This window comes from Anser brachyrhynchus (assembly GCF_964034855.1).
Source record: "Anser brachyrhynchus genome assembly, chromosome: 4".
NCBI lineage: Eukaryota > Metazoa > Chordata > Aves > Anseriformes > Anatidae > Anser > Anser brachyrhynchus.
The window spans coordinates 16,747,925-16,767,169 of record NC_137698.1 but is presented as its reverse complement, the minus strand read 5'-3'; the positions used below and the strand labels follow the sequence as shown (position 1 = coordinate 16,767,169).

General features: G+C 53.4%; 3 protein-coding genes across 3 annotated transcripts; all 3 read right to left on the bottom strand.

Annotated features, from left to right (window-relative positions):
* Window positions 1-968: 968 nt before the first annotated feature.
* Window positions 969-2,677, bottom strand: LOC308194460 (C-X-C motif chemokine 2-like). The gene is made up of 3 exons (XM_080590455.1): window positions 2,462-2,677; window positions 1,822-1,957; window positions 969-1,464 (listed from the first exon to the last, which is right to left on the bottom strand). Exons 1-3 carry the CDS (start codon window positions 2,523-2,525, stop codon window positions 1,311-1,313), a joined length of 354 nt encoding a protein of 117 aa, XP_080446581.1. The 5' UTR covers window positions 2,526-2,677; the 3' UTR covers window positions 969-1,310.
* A 156-nt stretch (window positions 2,678-2,833) lies between these two features.
* LOC308194462 (alveolar macrophage chemotactic factor-like) lies at window positions 2,834-4,456 on the bottom strand. Its single transcript, XM_080590457.1, has 4 exons — window positions 3,892-4,456; window positions 3,501-3,630; window positions 3,239-3,322; window positions 2,834-3,144 (listed from the first exon to the last, which is right to left on the bottom strand). Exons 1-4 carry the CDS (start codon window positions 3,953-3,955, stop codon window positions 3,120-3,122), a joined length of 303 nt encoding a protein of 100 aa, XP_080446583.1. The 5' UTR covers window positions 3,956-4,456; the 3' UTR covers window positions 2,834-3,119.
* A 372-nt stretch (window positions 4,457-4,828) lies between these two features.
* LOC308194461 (growth-regulated alpha protein-like) lies at window positions 4,829-18,816 on the bottom strand. The gene is made up of 5 exons (XM_080590456.1): window positions 18,680-18,816; window positions 7,231-7,409; window positions 6,719-6,848; window positions 5,710-5,793; window positions 4,829-5,201 (listed from the first exon to the last, which is right to left on the bottom strand). Exons 2-5 carry the CDS (start codon window positions 7,322-7,324, stop codon window positions 5,189-5,191), a joined length of 321 nt encoding a protein of 106 aa, XP_080446582.1. The 5' UTR covers window positions 7,325-7,409; window positions 18,680-18,816; the 3' UTR covers window positions 4,829-5,188.
* Window positions 18,817-19,245: the final 429 nt, after the last annotated feature.

The following is a 19,245-nucleotide window of genomic DNA, read 5'->3' as shown; positions in this document are numbered from 1 at the left end:
CTGCCCCCCCGCCCCACCTGCAGCTCTTGGTTCGGGAGGGTGGCTTTGTTCAGCCTCCTTTCTTTCTTTCTTTCTCTTTTTTTTTTTTTTTTCCTTTTTTCTGTGACACAACATCCTCTCCCCCCGAACGTGGAACTGCCCGCAGATGGAGAACCAGGAAGCGGCAGTGCCACTCTCGGGCACGCTGAAGTTTTAAGGGGCTTTACGGGGCGTTTCGTGGAAATGGCAGCCCAGCCTGAAATTGGGAGCACGCCGGAGAGGGTTTCTCCCTCTCCCTCCCTCCCTCCCTCCCTCCCAGTAATTTGTGTTTTCCATCCTTGCGCGCTCTGTAAAGGGAAAGCCAGCTCCACTTGTACAAAAAGATCCTGTTTTGCACTCTGAAAAAACACATTCTGCACAACATGCTATGCCCCCCCGAACCCTGTACCCCCACTTCTCAAGGAGGAGCTCCCAGGGCAGGCAAAGAGACGAACGTCCCACGAGCTGGGGGGACAGCAGGGACACGGGCAGCGGCGGGGCCAGGGCTGAGCCTCTGGGGGACTCACTCTGCGCAGGGACCAGCCAGAGAAAAAGGAGGACACCTGAGCCAAGCAGTCCTGCCTGCTTTAACCTTACAACAGCCTGGTGAAGGGACATGCTCAAAACCCCAAACTGTCACTTTTTTTCTCCACCCCTCCTGTTTTATTTTTACCATTGGAAATTGGGTACTGCTCACACGCGATGCATAGGGCTAAATATCTGCTTGTTTCCTAGCACCTGTGTACTTTTGTTTCCTTCTGCAGGCAATAAATGGCCGTTTTGCGACCCCTCTGGTCTCCTGCTGTGGTTCCTGGGAAGCACGGGGTGGGAGGGAACCCGTTGGGACCGGCAGCGGGCTTTGCACCTCGGCCACCGCCCTGGGGTGCACTTGATGGCAATTGTGATTTTCGTGCAAACCCTCATGGAAAAAGCTGCCACAACGAGGGAGAGCACGTTCATGTTTTTATTGAGCGGCACCCAGGGCAGGCTGGCACCACGCACGGGAGCAGCAGGGTCACTGGAACAAGGGGCAGCAGTGGGAACCACCAGGAAAGCCTTTTTGGGGGAGGACGAGGGGACGGAGGAAGGCTCCTGCCCTCTGCCAAAACCGCGGGGCCAGGAGCGGAGCAAGCGCCTGCGCCGTGCTGCGACACCAGGCAGGTCTGAGCGTGGGGTGGTCACACCACTGCTGTCCCTGTGGGCGGATAAATAACCGCGTCTGGTTATTGCTCATCGTAGCTGGACAGGGGCAGAGGCGGGGGATGCTGGGGGGGGGGGGGGCACGGGCCCTGTCAGGGGGCCAGCGGCCGCCTCTCCGCATCCCTCCGCGACCGCGCCGCCGCCTCTTTCCTGGTGCCATTCCTCTGCGTCAGCTTGTGGATGAGCAGCTGGATCCAGGGCGCCTCGGGGGCCACGCACACCTTCCTGCTCCTCGTCAGGGAGAGGCTGCAAGGCGACCAGACCCGCTCAGTCCCCCGCGAGGAGCCTCTTTCCCCAGAGATTTCCCAACCGCGCTGCCATCTGCAGGGAAAACCCCTCCTGCCCCCCCCCCCCGGCATGGTCACAGGGCAGCTGGGACGGAGTTTGTCCCGAGCACAGCCCTTGTACCGAGAGGGGCAGCTTTGGTGGGCTCTGACCCCAGCTCTGGGAGCCGTGCCGGAGGTAACCCCGGTTAAAACAGGCGGCAGCATCCCCTGCAAGAGGCTGGGCCTTGCGAGAGGCACCGCGGGGTTTTGGGGCTTTGGAGAGGGTGCAAGCACCCGGGTGTTTTCGCACCGATCGGGCCCTGGGCTCTGCACTTACATGATCTCCTTCCTCCTGCAGTGAATGCCTGGCGGCATAACGTCAATGGCGAGGATCAGCCCCAAGCTGATGACCTGGGCGGTCGATTTGACGCACTTGCACCTCTTGTTGGTCAGCAGGCTCTCCAGCGACAGACCTGCGCCGCAGCAGCCCACGTCCCAGGCTCAGTCCCCAGCCGGTGGGGGACAAACGGGGTCACCCCCCACTGCTGTCCCCAGTCCCCGTCCCGACCCCCCTGTGGTGCCATTTAGTGGGGCTCGCAGCAGACAAGGGCAAAAGCAGCTGGCGTTGGAAGGCGCAAGGCTGAAGCAAGGCTCATCCCTCCCCAAAGAGCTTCAAATCTCTCTTCCCGTGCATATCGCAGGGTTTAGCTTCGGGGTTTTGAAAACTCAGCTGATGTTTCCAGAACCAAGACTGTTCCCTGCCCACCCGCCAAGCGCTCAGGCCTACAGGGCCTTGAAGAGAAGCAGCTTAACCCCACCGTGCGAATCCCACCCCACGCATCCCCCCTCGGCTCAGCCGGCGGGTTGAAAAGATGAAATATTGAGTTCAACGATTGCCGAAAGGTGAAGGAGAAATCTGAAAGCTTGGAGAAGCCCCACGCATCCAACAGCACTGCCCGAGCCCCAAAATCGCTCACCGTCCCCTGGCGCCAGGCTGCTCAGGAGCAGGGCCAGGGCCAGCGCCGCCGGCAGCAGCCGCATCCTCGCCGCCCGCCCCGAGCCACGGGCAGGACGCTTTATAGCCAGCCCCGGCGGGGATTTTGCGGGTAGGGAAACGCAGGGGGAAAAGGATCTGCCCCGCGCCCCCGGCTTCGACTTCCCTGCTGTCGCTTCCCCCTTTCGCACGTGGCCCGAAGCGCCTCCCGCCCTGCATCACCACCGAAAAATGCAGAAACCAGCACGGCCATGGCCCAAACCCGGGTTCACCTGCTAGCACGAAAACTGAGTGAAGCTGCCCCCTGCCCCGAGCCCCACGGCGCACTGCAGGGACACCAGGGACGGTAATTGAGGGTGGCCACCTTTATTCGATGCTTGTGCCCGAAGGGGACATTTCGCTTTTTGCTGGGGCCAAGGGGCTGCGGGGGGAACGTCACTGTGGGGTGGGGGCAAGGGAAGCGTGCACAGGCATTTGCAGGGGTTTAGGTGTATAAAATGGGGGAAACCTCGGGGGGAAATGGCCGCGGGGCATCACACAGCAGCACGCTCCCCTCCGGGCTGGGGACGAAGCAACGGCAGGGAGGGGGCTGCCCAGCTTTGGGCACGGCCCATCTGTGTGTCCCGGTGGCGGCAGCTTCCTCAGGGAGGAGCAGCTTTCTTCCTCCTGCCGACAGCAGAAGGGGAAAATGTGTGAAGAGCGGGTCCTGGGAGGGATCCCAGGCCTCCCGGGGACCCCCTTCAGTGCCGGGGCTGCTTACAGCTTCGGGAGGTCCTGCAGGAGTTTCTTCACCCAGAGGGCGTTGGGATCCACGCAGACCCTCTCAAGGGATTTTAGTTTAATCCTAGAAAACACACGGGGTTTCGGCACCACCACGTCCAGCCCCTCCAGGGGGAGGCTCAGGGAACCGAGCCCCCTCCTGGCCCCCACCCAGTGCTTCCTATAGTGAGGGGAGGTGTAGGAGTGCAGGATCTGACAGAGGGCAGAGGGGAGCAGTATCTCCACCCCCAGGAGCCACTTACACCACCTCGAGGCGCCGGCAGCTGCTCCCCACCGGCCGGACCTCGACGCTCCCGTACTTGGACGGGTGGATGAAGGTGGCCGTGGTCTTGGCGCAGCGGCAGCTTAGGTTGCCGTTGGCTTCCAGGAGGGCTGGAGGGGCACACAGCTCACACACCGCCCCAAAACCCACCCCCGACCGCTTCCCCCGTCCCGTCCCCCTGCAAAACCCTTTCTGGAAAACGCGTCTCCCCCCCTGCCCCAATCCTCCCAGGGCCGGCACCTCTTTGCCAAAGAGCCTCAGAAACATTTCAGCCCCCGGGAGAGCAGCACGATGCCACTCCAAAAACCTCCCCCCTCCTCCCGGCAGCCCCGCAGATGGAAGGGGGGCACGGGGAGCCCCCCCGGCCTCACCTGCGCCCCCGGGGCGGTGGGTCGCCAGCAGCACCCCCAGCAGCAGGGCCGCCCACCATGCCATGCCGGCCCCATCCCCGGCCCCATCGGCATCCCCCTATTTGAGCCGGAAAATAGGAGAAGTGCGGCGGCGCAGGCGGGAGGCCCCGGGGTCCGGTGGTTTTCACCCGCCGCCCTTCCCTGCTGACAGTGCTCACCGAGGTCGCAGCGCTGCTGATAAAGAGCGGGTTGGGGCTGTGTCGGGGTGCGGGCTTCCCGAAACCGGCGCTGTTTTCCCTTTCCTGAGAAGCTGGATCTTGTAAAAACATTCTTCGTTTCCCCCATCGCTTGTTCTTAGTTCACACAGCCACACAAAGCTGGGGTGTTTTAACCTTCTGCAGGGCCAGCCATTCCTTGTTTCTGCACGGTCACTGTTTGTGTGTCAGCTGTAACAGCCTGGCACACTTAAAAAATATTCCCCACTTACTTTGCCGATTCAGAATCGGCAGGAGGCGAGCTAACGAAGCACCTCAGAACATCAGCAGGTCCATGACATCCGTGCCCCACAAGCTGATTTCCCCCCCACCAGGCACATCCTGGCCTGAGCTTTGGGGATACTCGCTTTGGCTCTTTCCCCCCTGACCCTCCCTGGGGCCTCAAGGCTGGGACACCCATCCCAGCTAACGCTGCCGCCTTGCACAAACCTCTGTCTCCGTCCTAATGCCAAAGGGGTTTTCATCCCCTGATCTGTCATGAAAGTGCTCCATCTGATGTGCATTCAAAGCGCACCACAATGCCTGCGGCACGCCAGCCAAGGATCAGTCAGAGAGCACCCCAGGTGCAGAACAAAAGCAAGCTCAGGTCTAAGTTACAACAGCTGGGGTTTACCAAAGCCCCACGGAGCATCTTCAAAACTAGGCTCAAGGCAAGACCCAGGGAAAACACAACAGAAGAAAAACCCAGATTTTATTTGACTCGAGCTCTCAGGACACCGGGCACCGCGCCCTGTAAGGAGAGACAAGATGCACGCTCTGTTGGTGAGTGCTCTCAAAGTTACTCCGAGAGAGGTGGGAATAGCCCCTGAAAAACACAGACTTCAAAGTGCATGGGCAGGGGAACAAACAAAGGGTTCACTCTCAACACTCACACATCTGTGAGTACAGGGAGCAGCTCGGCTGCCACAGGGCCAGACACGGGGCTCTGGCTTTCGGGAAAGGGGGAAGCAGGGGCAGAGCGAGGAGCTGCCAGGTTTCCACGCCTGTGCATCATCTGGCAGTCTGCCTCGGGGCTCTGAGCATCAACTTCCTCAGCAGGAAACTTATTTTTTCTTCCTGCAAAAAGCAGAAGGAGGAGAAATGTGTGAATGCAGAAGAAAACGGGTCCTAGGGGAGGAAGCTCCTGCCCGAGCTGGAGGAGGTCACCACCATTTCCCCTGGGGCTGGTGTCACCGGCAGGGACAGAAGCCTCCTGCCACCCCTCCGCTCTGCCAGGGACCTGGCACCACTGCAGGAGGAAATTTTCCCAGCCTAGCACTGAAGCACCATTGCACTCTCATGACAGCTCCTGCCACGATTTTTTTCCCCAAAAAACCATTCTTTTCCCCCCCCGAGATGTTTTCAGAGGTGCGGCACCGCACACAAACCGAGACAAGCACAGCCTAGGGGTGGCGGTGTCGGTGCACAACCAAGCGCTACGAGGCTCACCCTGCTGGGTGACCCCATGGGACGGGGTCCCTCAGCCCCACAGAAAGCCCCAGCAGCCCCCCAGGAGCCCTTGTTCCTGGAAGCTCTTCCCAGGACTGCAGGCACGAGCCAAAGGGGCTTCAGCAAAGAAACTTACGTGGTCGCAATACGCTTCAGTAGTTTCTTTACCCAAGGGGCCTCGGGGTTCACGCACACTTTTGCCGAAGTTCTTAATTTAATTCTGAAACACAATGTTTATGAGCATTATACTCCCTCCAGAGGCAGGGATTTGAACAGCCGGAGCTGATCTGCAAGAAACAGCTTTCATTCACAGCGCTCGCCACACGTGGGACCTGCAGAAAGCTGCGTGCAATAGAGGAAAGCCGAAGAGAAGAGGGAAAAGCGGGATGCAATGCGTTCCTGTGCTGAGCAGAGACCGCACCTGAAGCCCAGGGGCCACCACACGAAGGTGGTTTCTCTGCAGATGTACACAAGTGAAACCATTCGCATTTTGGAGCAAAGGCAATCTATCAGCCACTATTCAATCAATTAATATGTGCCAGAAGGCATAAATGTATCAGTGCTGAGCACCTGAAGAAATCCTACGCTTGCACTTAACACCCTGCCTCACAGGACAGAGGCAAGAAGATAAGGGTTTGAGCTGAGATCTGCTTGCTCTCAGAAGTGTTGTAGGTCAGTGGAGGAAAAACCTGGTTGTGGCTCATCCTACAAACTACAAGCACACCCCACCCGTATGCTCGCCACTCAGCACCAGTGCTAGGAAATCACGCTTTCCCCTGCTTGGAAAGGCTCGTTTAAAACTTCAGCGCCTCATTTCTGGGAGGTAATTCTGCAGAAGCCGAAGCAGTGGGAAGATGAGCAGTGTTCCCTGCAGCTGCACAAGGGAGCACGGCTGCATGGGTCCCGGGGACCTCTGGCACACTGGCTCCGATACATTTCCTTCGCCAGAGGTGACCTGAAGTTTTCCAGCCCTGAAGCATGAGTGCTGCTGAGATTTTTGAAAGGATTTAGCTTTCAGAAAGGAAGCTGAGCAGCACAGTGGTTGCAGAAGACGACGCTCAGTGCTGGCCCTGCATCTCTGCGGGAGCAGAGGAGAAAGCAGCTTTCTGCCCCTACGGCTACGGCAAGCAGCTCGCGGCACTTACATGATCTCTGTACGTCTGCAGGTGCTTCCCACGGGTCTTATTTCAATGCTTTCATATCTCTTTGGGCTGATGTAGTCTGAAGTTGTCTTTACACACCTACAGCTCAGGTTTCCGTTCACTTCCAGGATGGCTGAGAAAGAGAGAAGGGAGCAGCTTACAGAGACAAAGCGTTATTGAGAGATGCTGTAACTCTGGAGCTCCCAGAGAGCCAAAGCTGCCCCTGGCCATGCTTCTACTGACAGTGCTTTGGGGACCAGTATAAGAAACAGCTATCTGTGCCTGTACTTCTGTTCCCTACAGCTCCTGCCAGCTGAACCAGCAAAGAGGAAGGCAGAACTCCTTCCTTGGCTACAGGAGAAGCCCTCGGTGAGGCACCCAGGGTAGTCCCTGGCTCCTCGGGTCTCCTGTGGTGCAGGATGAGGGTTTGACACCTTCCCCTGCTGAGGCAGCAGGGACCGAGGCTGGCTGACCGCTCCCAGCCGCGGGTATCTGCGAGGACGCCAGAAGCTCACCTGCATGGGCCGAGCGGGACATCATCATCATCATCAGCAGCAGCAGCCCCAGGAGCATGGTGGCTCCTGTTCCCCCCCGGGCCAACGGGTGCATCGTGGCAGTGTAAGGAGCCGGCGGAACAAACTCCTCTATTTATCCGCGGGGGCCACGCTCCGATACGCAGCGGCCGGAGTCAGACCTGTCACACACGGCAGGCAGACCGTGAAGGAGAGATGAGATCATTTCTCGGAGGCTCACCGCAGGCAGGCCAGGAGCCAAATTTGCAATGTTATTGATAAAAGCCGGCTTTGGGGATGGAACGCGCGCTTGGTTTCCCCAAGTAATCTCCACCTCCCCACCCCGACCCTTTCACATTAGCTGGGTCTGTACAAACGACATCAGCGTTCCTTCCCTTTAGTATTTACTCAACCACAACAGGAGCCCAAAATAAAGTCAGAGCCCAAGCCCCATGTAAGCAGGATTTTTTGTTTTGTTTTGAGGCAGCCAGATATTTACATATTTCTTTCTGAGGGCCATAATCCCCCACGCTATTTTTTGCACACTCTTACATCAGCAAAAAAAAGCTCAGCGCCGTACAGTGGAAAAAGAACAAAGAACTTGGCAGCATGTTTCCACCCAGCCCCTTCAAATCTAGCACTTTGCTTTACTAGCAAAAGCACCCAGGAAATGCAAGAGATGACTGGCACAGCGGCACCAGCAGAAGGGAAACTATTCCTACACCTCTGCATGCTTCGATTAATGCTGAGGTGAGCATTTAGCAGTGGCTTTTCTCATACCAGTGGCCCGGGAGCAAAGCACAAGAGGGTGTCAGGCAACAGCAGCAGGAACAGCAGTGGGGCACTTGAAACAGGGTTCCCTCAGAACCGAAGGGACAAAGCACCGCGTGTTGGCATGCGGGGGGTTGGTCCCATAAAGCCAGCATTGTTGGCACTGACACGGGATGTGCAAGGCCCGTTTTCAGCCCCTGTGGCCCCAAAAGCCATCTTCATGGCAGCACCAGCGCCGTGGGGCTGCGGTGGGACGGGGGCTGCCCTCAGGGCAAAGTCACCAGCCGGGAAGGAAAAGGGGAAGGGGACACACAGCCACGAGAGAGAAGTGAGGAGGAAGGAAGAGGGCAGCAGAAAGATGATGTGGTTGGGTGATAATGCTGTAATTTGGAGCTTTCAAATCACGTCTGTGTTTTATATAGTAATATGACAGTAAACTAAAAAAAAAAAAAAAAAACCAAACCACCTGAGTCTTCTACTTAGAGCATAAGCCACTCTTCTTTCTCTTAGAGGCTTGTTTTTCCCTGAGACAGGTGCAAAAATCTTGCAAAGATCTTGTTCAAAAGACCAAAGCCAAAAATGGGGAGTTGAACTCAGAGCCTAGGGACAATTTCCAGGATCTGTTCACAAAGTCCTGCAGAGGGAACGACATCACCCTGCTGCAATGCCAGTGGAAAAGGAGATGGCTTTAAAACTGTTTTTTATTCAATATTTCCAAAGTTTTCAAGTTCCTGTGACAGCTTCAAGGCATTTTGCTGGATCGTGGCAGGAACCTCTTGAAAGAGAAGTCCACAAAATGGTGGGGAAGGCATCAAGTTAGCTGGGGGAGAATCATCCACCTACGCGAAGTACTACAGAGACTCCAAAGCTTCAAAACCTTTCTGAAGTTTATGACTTTGACACGGTCCTGCTGGGGAAGACTGAGAGAAGCGAAGGCAACCTTTCCTGAAGCAGCACGGCAGAGAGGAGGGGGAAAAATGAGGAGCTGGGACAAAACAAGGAGCTCACCCCCAGGCTGCGGGGAAGCCGCAGTTGTAGCCTTGTCCCTTGGCTGGGCAGTGCTGGCCAAGGGCATCCCTGGCCCTGCTCCTGGAAACTTTACTATGGGGAGAAAAACAGCCAGAGCCTGCATGGCACAACCTGTCCAGAATGGTTCAGTAGCAGGCAAAGGTGCACTGGGCATCCAGCTAGCACGGTGGACACACCATTTATTATGGTTTTCTCTCTGTGTCGTTGGCGCACCTTTTCCTGTAACAGCCTTCCCTGTTTTTCAGAAACTTCTCCCGGGGTGTCTTTTCCAGTTACAGGACCTGCAGACAAGACAGATTAACTGCTCGGCGTGCGATCACTTGTGCCAAGTAGCATCAAGGGCATCTCCTCTGCAGAGGCAGACTCAAGCGCCAGCTTGACCCTGCGTGCCAAAACCAAGGCCCACGGTGATTTCAGGCCCTGGAGTCGTGTGGCAGTCACTGCCCGTGTGGCTGTGAAGATAAACCGAGCACAGCCAGCAGCTCCTGCTCAGACACGTCCTCTTGATTCATACCTAGATGCGGATTTTCATAGCAAAGCCCAGCTCTTGCTCAGTCGCCGCTGGGTTTCCCCCAGCAGGCCGGGCAGTTTGGTGAATCCCCGCACACATTTGCCTAGCTGCCGGTCCCCAAGCTGCTGGAAGTTTCTGCTTTGGGTAGGAAAAGTGAAATAGATGTGGACGTGGCAAGAAAGGAGAACTTGACAGAGATACTGTAATCCCAGGGTGTTTAAACTGCCTTGGTAGCAGTCATGGTGGTTTTAATGCGTGACTAACATGTACATTGACAAACATTGTGGAAGAAAAGCTTGCAGTCACTGCTGATCGCTAATATTTGTGCATGCTGAGTGGTAATTCTGAAAAGGCAGAAGGAGGGTGAGGATCTAGCCCACAACTGTACTTAAACAAACCACATCCCAGCTGCCAGTAATTCAGAAAAGGGGCCCTGGCACCTCAGGCAGCGCGTTTATCTGAGCCATCACCAACTGAAACACGTCAGAAATATCCTAGCAGCTTCTGCATTTTCTGCAGCAGCTGCACCTTTGACTCAAATCAAAGCCTCGCCTGCATTTTTGGGTTTTGTTATTACTTTTTTTTTTTTTTTTTAATCCACTGGATCCTCCAGAAATCCTTCCTATGGCACCTACACAGACGTGGTGCAAACACCTCGCTAAGGACATGAGTGTGGCAGAAGAGCAGCACTCTGCTCGGTGGCTTTGCTGTGCTTCTGCAGCCATCAAACAGCTTAACACACACAATTTAGTGACAGAGACAGAGAAGGCCTCAGGCTGGTTCTCCAGGGTCAAAGATTTCCTTGAAGGCACTGAAAAATAGATGGTGTGAAATGAGAAGGGAGGCAGGTGAGGCATTTATGGCAAGGAGAAGAAAGCTCTCTTTTTGGCAGAGGGAGGCTGGAGACTTTACATGCTGTAAAAGACGAGGGAGGAGAACCTGTCGCAGCACTTCCACACGCATGAGCCAGGGGCAGAGCAAGGATTTGGTCTGTAGTAACGGGGTAACTTTGGAGATGACGAGAACGAGAAAGCGACCTGAACTAAGAAAACCAGGAGGAAAAAAAAAAAAATTTGCCATGTGCAACAGAAACCCAACCCTGATGTAAATGAAGTGGGGACACCGGCCACCCTGCCCCTCGGAGAGGATCTGTGCACTGCACTAGAGAGCAGGTAAGGGTCCCTAAGAGGCTGTGTTGAAGACATCTGCTTCGCTCACCGCAACGCCAGAGCTGGAGCCTCTCGGCCGCACTGAAACCCGCTGCACTCATGGGGAGTGAAAGTGCACTTCCAGCACACCCCTTCCATCCCAGCACCCCTCGCGCGAGACAGCAAAACTATTTCAAAGGAGAAAAAAAAAGTACCCCTGAGAAAACCCCAATGGCAGCGAATTGCCACCGCTGCGGTTTGTGGTCCGTCACCTGCTTCAGAGATAGATGTGAAAGATACGTGAGGGAGAGTCGCACAGGCACCTGTTTCGGTGCCACTCGTGCCTTTCAATTCCCATTTATCGTGTTTAGAAAACTCATGGGCATTTCCACCCTAACTGGGAGCAAAGCCTAAAGCAGAAAAATCAGGAGCTCAAACCTACCCAAAATAACACTGACCAAGCGGCACAGCCCAGGGGAAGGGAACAACTGACCTCCTCCAAAGAACTGGGTGAATCTGACCCTCTGCAAGCCAGCCCCAAAGGCTGGCAGAGCTTTATTTATACTCAGATGCAAAACAGTCGGCGCTTACCGAGGCAAGCTCCAGGTACAGAAATTAAATTTCAACATGAGAGCACCAGAATTAGAGAAATTCTAACAAAATCAGCCCAAAGCTAGGTCATTCAACCACATACCAAGCTGACGTTTGCTGTCCTAGAATGAAGGTACATGGATGTGCTCATGATGTGCCGTGGGAACAAGATCTCGTTTTCTCCTCTGATCTCCTGAAAGCCAGAGGTGTAATCACACCTGCCAGCAGGTGAAAAACATATTTAAAACTACAGGTATCTTTCAAAGTAGGGCTTAACTATTTGGTTTGCTTGAAGACTAAAGGAAAGGGGCGCAGACAGAAGAGGGAGGTTTAAAAGGGAAAAGAGAAGGAGGAAAGTTCAGAACGAGAACAAAAACTCAACTGGGATGAGAGAAATTGAGGAAAACCTTTAAGGAATTGGGCACTCAGGGCAGACAAACACCATGAGTCACCTTCCAGCCTTTCTCCTTTATAATCAGAGTTGTGAGGCCCTCCTGCTCAGGAGAGCCAGCCACGGTGCCGACATTTGTGCATCTCACATCAGTCCCTGGCCAGAGGAGCAGTGTGGAGCAGTGACCTTGCTTTTTGGTCCTTTTTGCCGAAGGGAAAGCACAGGACGCGTTCAGCAGCGCACCAGAGCACGCCACCCAGCCAGAGTACAGGGGCAGTCTCTCTGGGACTGTCCGTCCACCCCGGGGATGCAAATAGCACCGGGCAAGTGCAGGAGAAAACCCCCAGACTGCGTGCTAATTTACACTTGTAGCCAGAAAAGGATGCAGGAGAAATACCCAGCACCCCCGTGCTTCAGTGCCCAAAGCCCTGTGCCGGTCTGTTTCAAACATGAATTAACCTGAAATTAACTCAACGTTGAGCAGAGGAGAAGTGCCATTCCCCAAAGGCACCCTGGGAAAGCACGGCAGGCGGCGTTGCACGAAGTGGGAGCAGACCCCGAGGGCTCTACCAGCGAGCCCCGGTGGCTGCAGCCATGCTGAGGGGCTGAGCACCCTCTGTGCGCATTTGCATGCAGCGGGCGCAGAGGAACCGGTCTAGACGCCGCAGGTGCAGGGCGCACCGTTAGTGGTTTGCACGGGGGCGCCGGGCTGACCCCGACACCGGAGCGAGTCAATGATGAGTTGAAACGAAGTCAGAGCGCGACAGGGAGGGAGCCAATGAAGCGCCAGCCCGTGCGTTATAAGCGAGGCTTGCCTGTTGGCACGCTGCTTGTGTCACGGAGCTGGTAGCTTCCCTGGAAGGGAAAAAGGTGCTGAAGGTGGGTGAGGATGGTCCAACACCTGAGGAGGCTGACACGGTGCACCAGGGAAGCAGCTGAAAACTCAGAGCGGCAGGGTTACGTTGCTCGCTTGTCCTGTTTCAGGGGGACCTGGGGGGACTGCTGAGTTGTGGAGGGAGAAAAGGAAGCCTGACAAATGCTGTGAAGGCCACAAATACAACAAAGTTGGTGGCATGCAGAGCCCTGAAGGACTGAGGACTCCGTACCTGAGCGAGCAGCCTCCTGAAGGCACATTTTAATTGTCCAAGGTGCATTGCACCTCATTTCTGTAACTTATTTAGGCAAGTGGTAAAAGTTTTACCACCATCCTCCCAAGGAAGGCTGCAGCACGGTCTCCTCCCCTCCTTCCTACAGCCTGACGTCTTGATTAACGCAGCTAGAGGCTGGCAGGTTTGGGTCAAGGGATTCCCCCCCAAATATTCATGGTTTCCATTTTAGTCGAGTCAGTAGTTAAGCCATCTCCATATCATTTGGCTTGCAGAATAACTCATGACTTATTTCTCGAATAGCTGACACATTTTCTAGTGGTTAGCTCCAAGACGTACGGAGGAGCACTAAGAGGCACCTCTCACAAAGAGGGGCACCACTTGCTTCCTAGCCTGATAAAAGCCTCTTCGGCGACAACAAAAGGCTTGCCCCCGGCATCTAGTGGCACATCTCCGCTTCACATTTATGTCTGTGACTCATTTCCCTACAAATGTCAGCCGTTTCTTTCCAGACTATCCGGGGCTGATTGCCACAGCACATATGACATTTGTTTCTTCTGTTTTCCACCTGTTCAAATCAGCATTTACACATCTTGTGCTTGCAGTAGCTTGGCATTTCCAGTCTGACCAAGCAACGTTGCATTTATCCATCCTGCCTGTAAAGTTCACAAAGCACACAGCTGGTTTAGCCCACACCTCACATCAGGGCTCACCCGATGAGTTAGTCTGATCGAGTTACCCGAAGGTGACAAAAACTAGCTGAAAGCTTTGCCAGTCACTTTTGCCCCAGGAACCACTTCTCCAAGAGGGATTTGCTTTGACAGCCCAGGATGAAAAACCTAAAGGACGGGAAACCAGCAAGTCGGGACAAAGGACAAAAGGACATGAGGGGCTGTGAGGGGTGGGAGGCTACCCAGTTTTGGGAAGGAGGAGGAAATGCTGTAGAGGTGGGGTTGTGCACGGCGAGCAGGGACAGCTCAGTTGCATCCAGGCACAGGGACGACCAAGTGCCCGCCCTGTCCTGGCAGCAGCATCCACCCTCCCCTCCTGGGGGCCAGGCAGGCTTCCCACGTTGCACCATACCCGGCTACCCAGAGGGGATGTTTTTGACTGGGGTCTCATCCCCAGGGGAACTCAAACACACCTGAGCGTGCCACATTTCATACCGGGACCAGAAACAAATTGAAGCACCAGGCTCGAGATTACACCCAGAGCCATTATTTTCACTAAGGTCCACTTAGTGTCTCAGGACCTTTCCTTACCTTCTCTTTGCCAAGTGTCTCCCTACCTCTTCTCTCAGGGAAGATCTTTCCCCACCTCCCACCTGCAAACCCCCATTGAAGTACTTTAAAAAAAACTAGCCAGCAAGAGCCACTGTTCTCTGGCAGCGAGTACAAATGGCAAGGAGGGGAAATCCAAGTCTCCACAGAGAAGGAACCACACTGCTGCTATACAAATGTCTTTTGGGGGGGACAAGCAGCCCCCCCAGCCCTGGAAAGCCCCTTCTCAACACTTTCTCGCTGGACCCAGCACCCTTGAATCAGCACTTCAGGCACCGTGAGCCGACACGGCCACCTCGAGCTGCTCTCAGCAGAGAAGGAGAAATTTGAGGCCAACTTCTGCAAGGGACTTAAAGCCTCTCCAGCTGAGAGAAACGATACCGAAAGGGTCATCTCAGAGCTAAAATAACCCAACGTCGCTTCGGGTTGGTGGGGTGAAGGCCTCCCGAGGCAGGAAGGTCAACGAGTTGTCGCCTGCTGCCCAGCAGGCTGCAGGGCAGGAATGGGGAGGCAGATGAGAGGGCAGCGCTCACGCAGAGAGGAAAGGCTTAGGGAGATACTGGAAAGTGAAAACAAGAAGCATGAACCCATGAAACCATGAAATCGGCTTTGATCTTTCCTCAGCTTTTATCTCAGTCGTTGCGTGCTAAACACACCCTGAAAACTGATGCGGCCTGAAAAGTCTCATCTGTGGCAGGGCACGGCCTTGGGCTGGATCCAGGACATCCCTGAAGCTATCTGCACGTCTCCTCTTCCTCTCACATCCCACCTGCTTGTGGCTCGGGTGGCTGCCTGTCACAGGCAAGGCACAGAGCATCTCCTGGCTCGAGGTTTTGCTGCACCAGAAAGGTTTTCCAGCCTAAGCCCACAGCTGTCTGGCGCCGTTAGCCAAGCAAGTGGAAAACAGATGAAAAGCAGTTTTTATCCAACCAGACTGCTTTTTTCATGCATGTGTAGCAAGGAGGCAAGCTCCCTGCTTGATCTCAGCCTTCAGAAGAGAGGGATTTCAGTTTTTCTCTTGCTATTTTTGGACACGCAAACTTAAATCACAGCCACAGTGAACTCCTTACTTTGTCTCCAGCATCACCCAAAAAGTCCAGCTATGACAAGTGCTAAATTTAATGCTGCCAGGTTCTTGGCATAGCTTTTTATTCCTGACTTAGTCTGGTCTGGTCCTGTGGACTGACCTGGCCCAGACTTGGTGAGCTTCATGGTTTATTTTCACTGGAAGGTAACTGAGTTCATGCTCTTGAGGGAAGCAGGAATGCTGAGGATATTTGGTCCAAAAAAACACATTTGGTGATCCAAACTGAAACACTAGTGTCCCTGGGGTGTGGTAGAAGGCACTGGGGTCATTACTAAGCTAAGCAATAGCTGTACTCGTTGGTGTACCTATGCTATGCTGTTTGCCACCGGCTTGCCGTAGCACTCAGCTATCTCTCTGTACAAGTGCCACATTAATCCCACATTTGCATGCGGATGTATTTTTAGAACAGGAAGGAAGGTACGTTGCTATTAGAGAGCACAAGAAGCCCACAAAAGACAGGATTAGCTTCCCAGGAGAGGCACAAGGACCTGTTGTGAAATGCCTGGTAGCAAAACCAAGCCCACTCTGGCTACTTGGAGGAAAATTACCCGGCCTGTGCTAAGGGACCCACACCACCAGCTGTGTCAGTGCAGATAGGCAGCTGCATGGGCTGCTCGAAGAGGAGCAGTACACGAGGCATGCTCTGGGCTTTTTGAGGTTCATTCCCACCTTAGAAACATTTGCAAGTAAAAAGGAACCCAGTATCTTGTCATGTGGTTTTGCCTTGAACCTCTGCAAGACATAATCCATGGTAGAAATGTTTGAGTCAGTACAGGCACCTGTGTGATAGATACTGTGCCTTGCTCAGTGCTGGGCAGCCTTAGGCCATGAAAGGCCAGGGACACTGGTAATGAGTGCTGTTATATCACAGAGTCACACATAAACTCAGATGGTATTCCAAAACCAAGATGCTGATGGAGCTGGTACAAAGTGAAAAGCTTATCTGGAGGCTGAGCAATAGAAAGGAGAAAGAGGTGCAGTGTCTGCTGAGTACTGGAGACGAGACTTGGAGTTCTTTACACCATTATAGACCTGCTGCCTGCTTGAAGATTTAACAGGGCACTGAGATGTGTTGTGTTCCTCCAACCTGATAAACTTAACCCTACAAAATGGTCACCAAAGGCGCGCTCATAAAGGTCTGGAGCCAAAGGCAAGTGCTGAAAGCGAAGTCATTTGGAAACTCTTCTGCCTACAGTGGTACTTGCCCGGGTGATTTCCCAGGGCCCCAAAGGGAGAAAGACATCTCCAAATACCTTCATTAAAGGTGTGACCCTGCTGCTTAGTCACTTGAACCAATCCTTTTTTTGTCCAAAGCAAAAAAAGTCAAGCACTTCAGAGGCTGAGCTGGGTGCAGGGAGGGATCAGAGATGCGAGTAGGAAGCGAGCGTGCACACCCTGACACCTCCTGGTGCCTTCAGGCATAACGAGATACTCAGCGTGAGCATTGTAGAGAGCTTCCCAACTGGGAAATATCCTTTCTTGAAGCAGAAATACTAAATAACTATAATTACCATGATAAAATATTAATAACTAAACATTAAAACTCACTTGTTTCCTAATTGAGGCAACATCGGTGTTTCTGACAGTCTGACATAATTGATATCTGAGGGAAACTTACTTTCATCTGTCTCAATAAATATTTTATCACCTTCTCCTGTTAAACACAATCTACAGGACATCCACAAGATAAACTCCTGCCCTTGCCTGCACCTGGATTTGTCAGAAAACAGCCTTTTCTTTCCTTTTATGTGCTAAAGAAAGATGGAGATGCACACATGGCTTGGAAGAAAAATAGAAACAATATCCTACAGAAAACCTGGATTCTTTGACAATTCAACTATTTTGATGTAGACCCTAAAAAAAAAAGTTATTTTCCTTGTTCAAACAACAATATAAAAAGAAAACTTCCGAGGGTCTGTAACATCTGTGTTTCAAATGAAGTAAGTTTCACAGATGGGGGGTACCGTGGCGTGACCCAAGCTGAGCTGAAAGAACAAATCTTTCTGATTATTTCTCTAACACAAGAGGACACAAGTCTGAAAACCTGCATATATTAAGGTATCACAGAGCATAGAAAATATGTGAAAATATCTACCAGCATTTGGCACAATGCAAATATTCTACCCCAAGAGAGAGAAACAGTGTAAACTTTTGAGCTACACAGATTGTTATTCACGCAAATTGTGATGTTACAACAGCAACTCTTGTTTTAGTTGGAAAAACCCAAAGGTGGTGAGCAGGGGACACGGTGGCTTGTGAGAAAGCATGTTTAGGTACTTAGCCATCTAATTTAGCTGGATAAGGAAAAATGTAATGTTTTCCTGTTGTTAAACATTGCCACCCGTATCGCTGGCACACAAACTATTCGTACTGGAGCAAACAATTTGTGAATAGCATGTGCCAACACAAATGTGCCTGTACCAGCAGCCCTGTTAGATTGCAGCGATGATTCACTGACACCAAGTTTGAAGAGAACTGCAGTCATATCCACACCACTTGACACAGCCAGGTAGAAGACTCCTAGAGACACCAATGAAATTCCAACGTGGAATGAAACCCCTACAGCACCACATTCTTTGAAAACTTTTTTCAGCTGCGCGGCTCTGCCCGGCCTCGCAGGGCGGACAGAGCGGGGGCCCGCGGGGCGGTGGGCCTGGGCGCAGCAGCAGGCAGAACACGGCAGCACCCAGTGCGCGTGGGTGGGCACCCAAAACGGAGAAATGCAGCAGCCAGCAGCGGGGTGGGCAGGTACCCGGAGCTGATGGTGGGGTGGGCGGCGGTGCTGGGGGCAATCGTACGGCACCAACAATTGACCAGTCATAACATTTTCTAACAGTGACTGAGTAAATGGTGCGTGTAACCCATATGTAGTCAGTCTTTCTTAATTCTTTAATTAGGTCCCAGTGGAAGGCATTATATTTATTTGGACCGTTGGGTCGCACCTGCACCGCTAAAGCCATTCCTACTGGGTCCCCGTCCTTTAGCGCTTCCCGGCGCACCAGCTCCCATTGTTCCCGCGGGTCGAAAGCTTGGGCCCCCAGGGAAGCATTATCGGGGATAGGCAAGGCGGGAGTCGAGGGGGTCAGCGGGCAGGGGCTCTGCGACGGCGGTCTGTGGCCCTCTTCCTTGTTGTCCCTCAGGTCTATCAAATTACACTGCTCTGGTGACCTTGCAGGCTCTGATCTTGGTTTGGCTGCTGTTATTGCCTGGCCAGCGGCGTTCTGTACTTCCTTTTCTACCTGCCACGATCTTAAAGTCTCAGTCACCAGCTGCCACGTGGTCATCACCTCAGCAGCATTAGTATCCCCACTGGACGCTGCTTCCCATATTTTTTCCCCCACTTAATCCCAAGTTTTTACATCAAATACTGTGGAAGCCATTGAGGGAACCCTTGTTTTCACAAAAATTTCAATAATAGCTTTATCTTAAATGGATCATTTTTTACTCCCCTGTCTATTAGGAGTTGCGTTAGTAGTTTCACTATAGCCTCTTCCTCTGCCGAAAGGCTAGCTCCCATGATCACTGCTCAGCTGCTTACCTGTCCTTCAGGTGATGTCCTGGGGTTGAAGCTGCAGTCCAGCTGCGAGCTTGATTCATTTGGCTGGGTTCCCTTCGGACACTCGTGCAGCGCTGCTCCTCCATGATCACGTCGGGGTCACCATTTGAAGGAATGCACCACACGGACTCCTGATGGCTCTTGAACAGGAGAACATTTATTGCCCTTTTTCACTACTACACATACTTTCCCCGTAGCCCCACGCGCTGGCCACGCGTCCAAATCTGTCTCACAATTGGTTAGAGACGCTCAGACACGCACCTTGAGCCAGCCAGCAACTGGCCACTGCCCAAAGCTCATCTTTAACAGTGTAGCCAATTTACTTTATCTCGACCTTGCTCAAGTTTTTGGTTCTACAGCTGTTTTCCTCATTATCTCTAACTCAGGGAAGTGTGAAACAGCACAAAGCTCCCTGCGAATTCCTTTCCCACAACAGAATCCATCATAGAATATATCATAGAACCACAGGGCCTAACACAGGGCCTAACACAGGGCCTAACACAGGGCCTAACACAGGGCCTAACACAGGGCCTAACACAGGGCCTAAC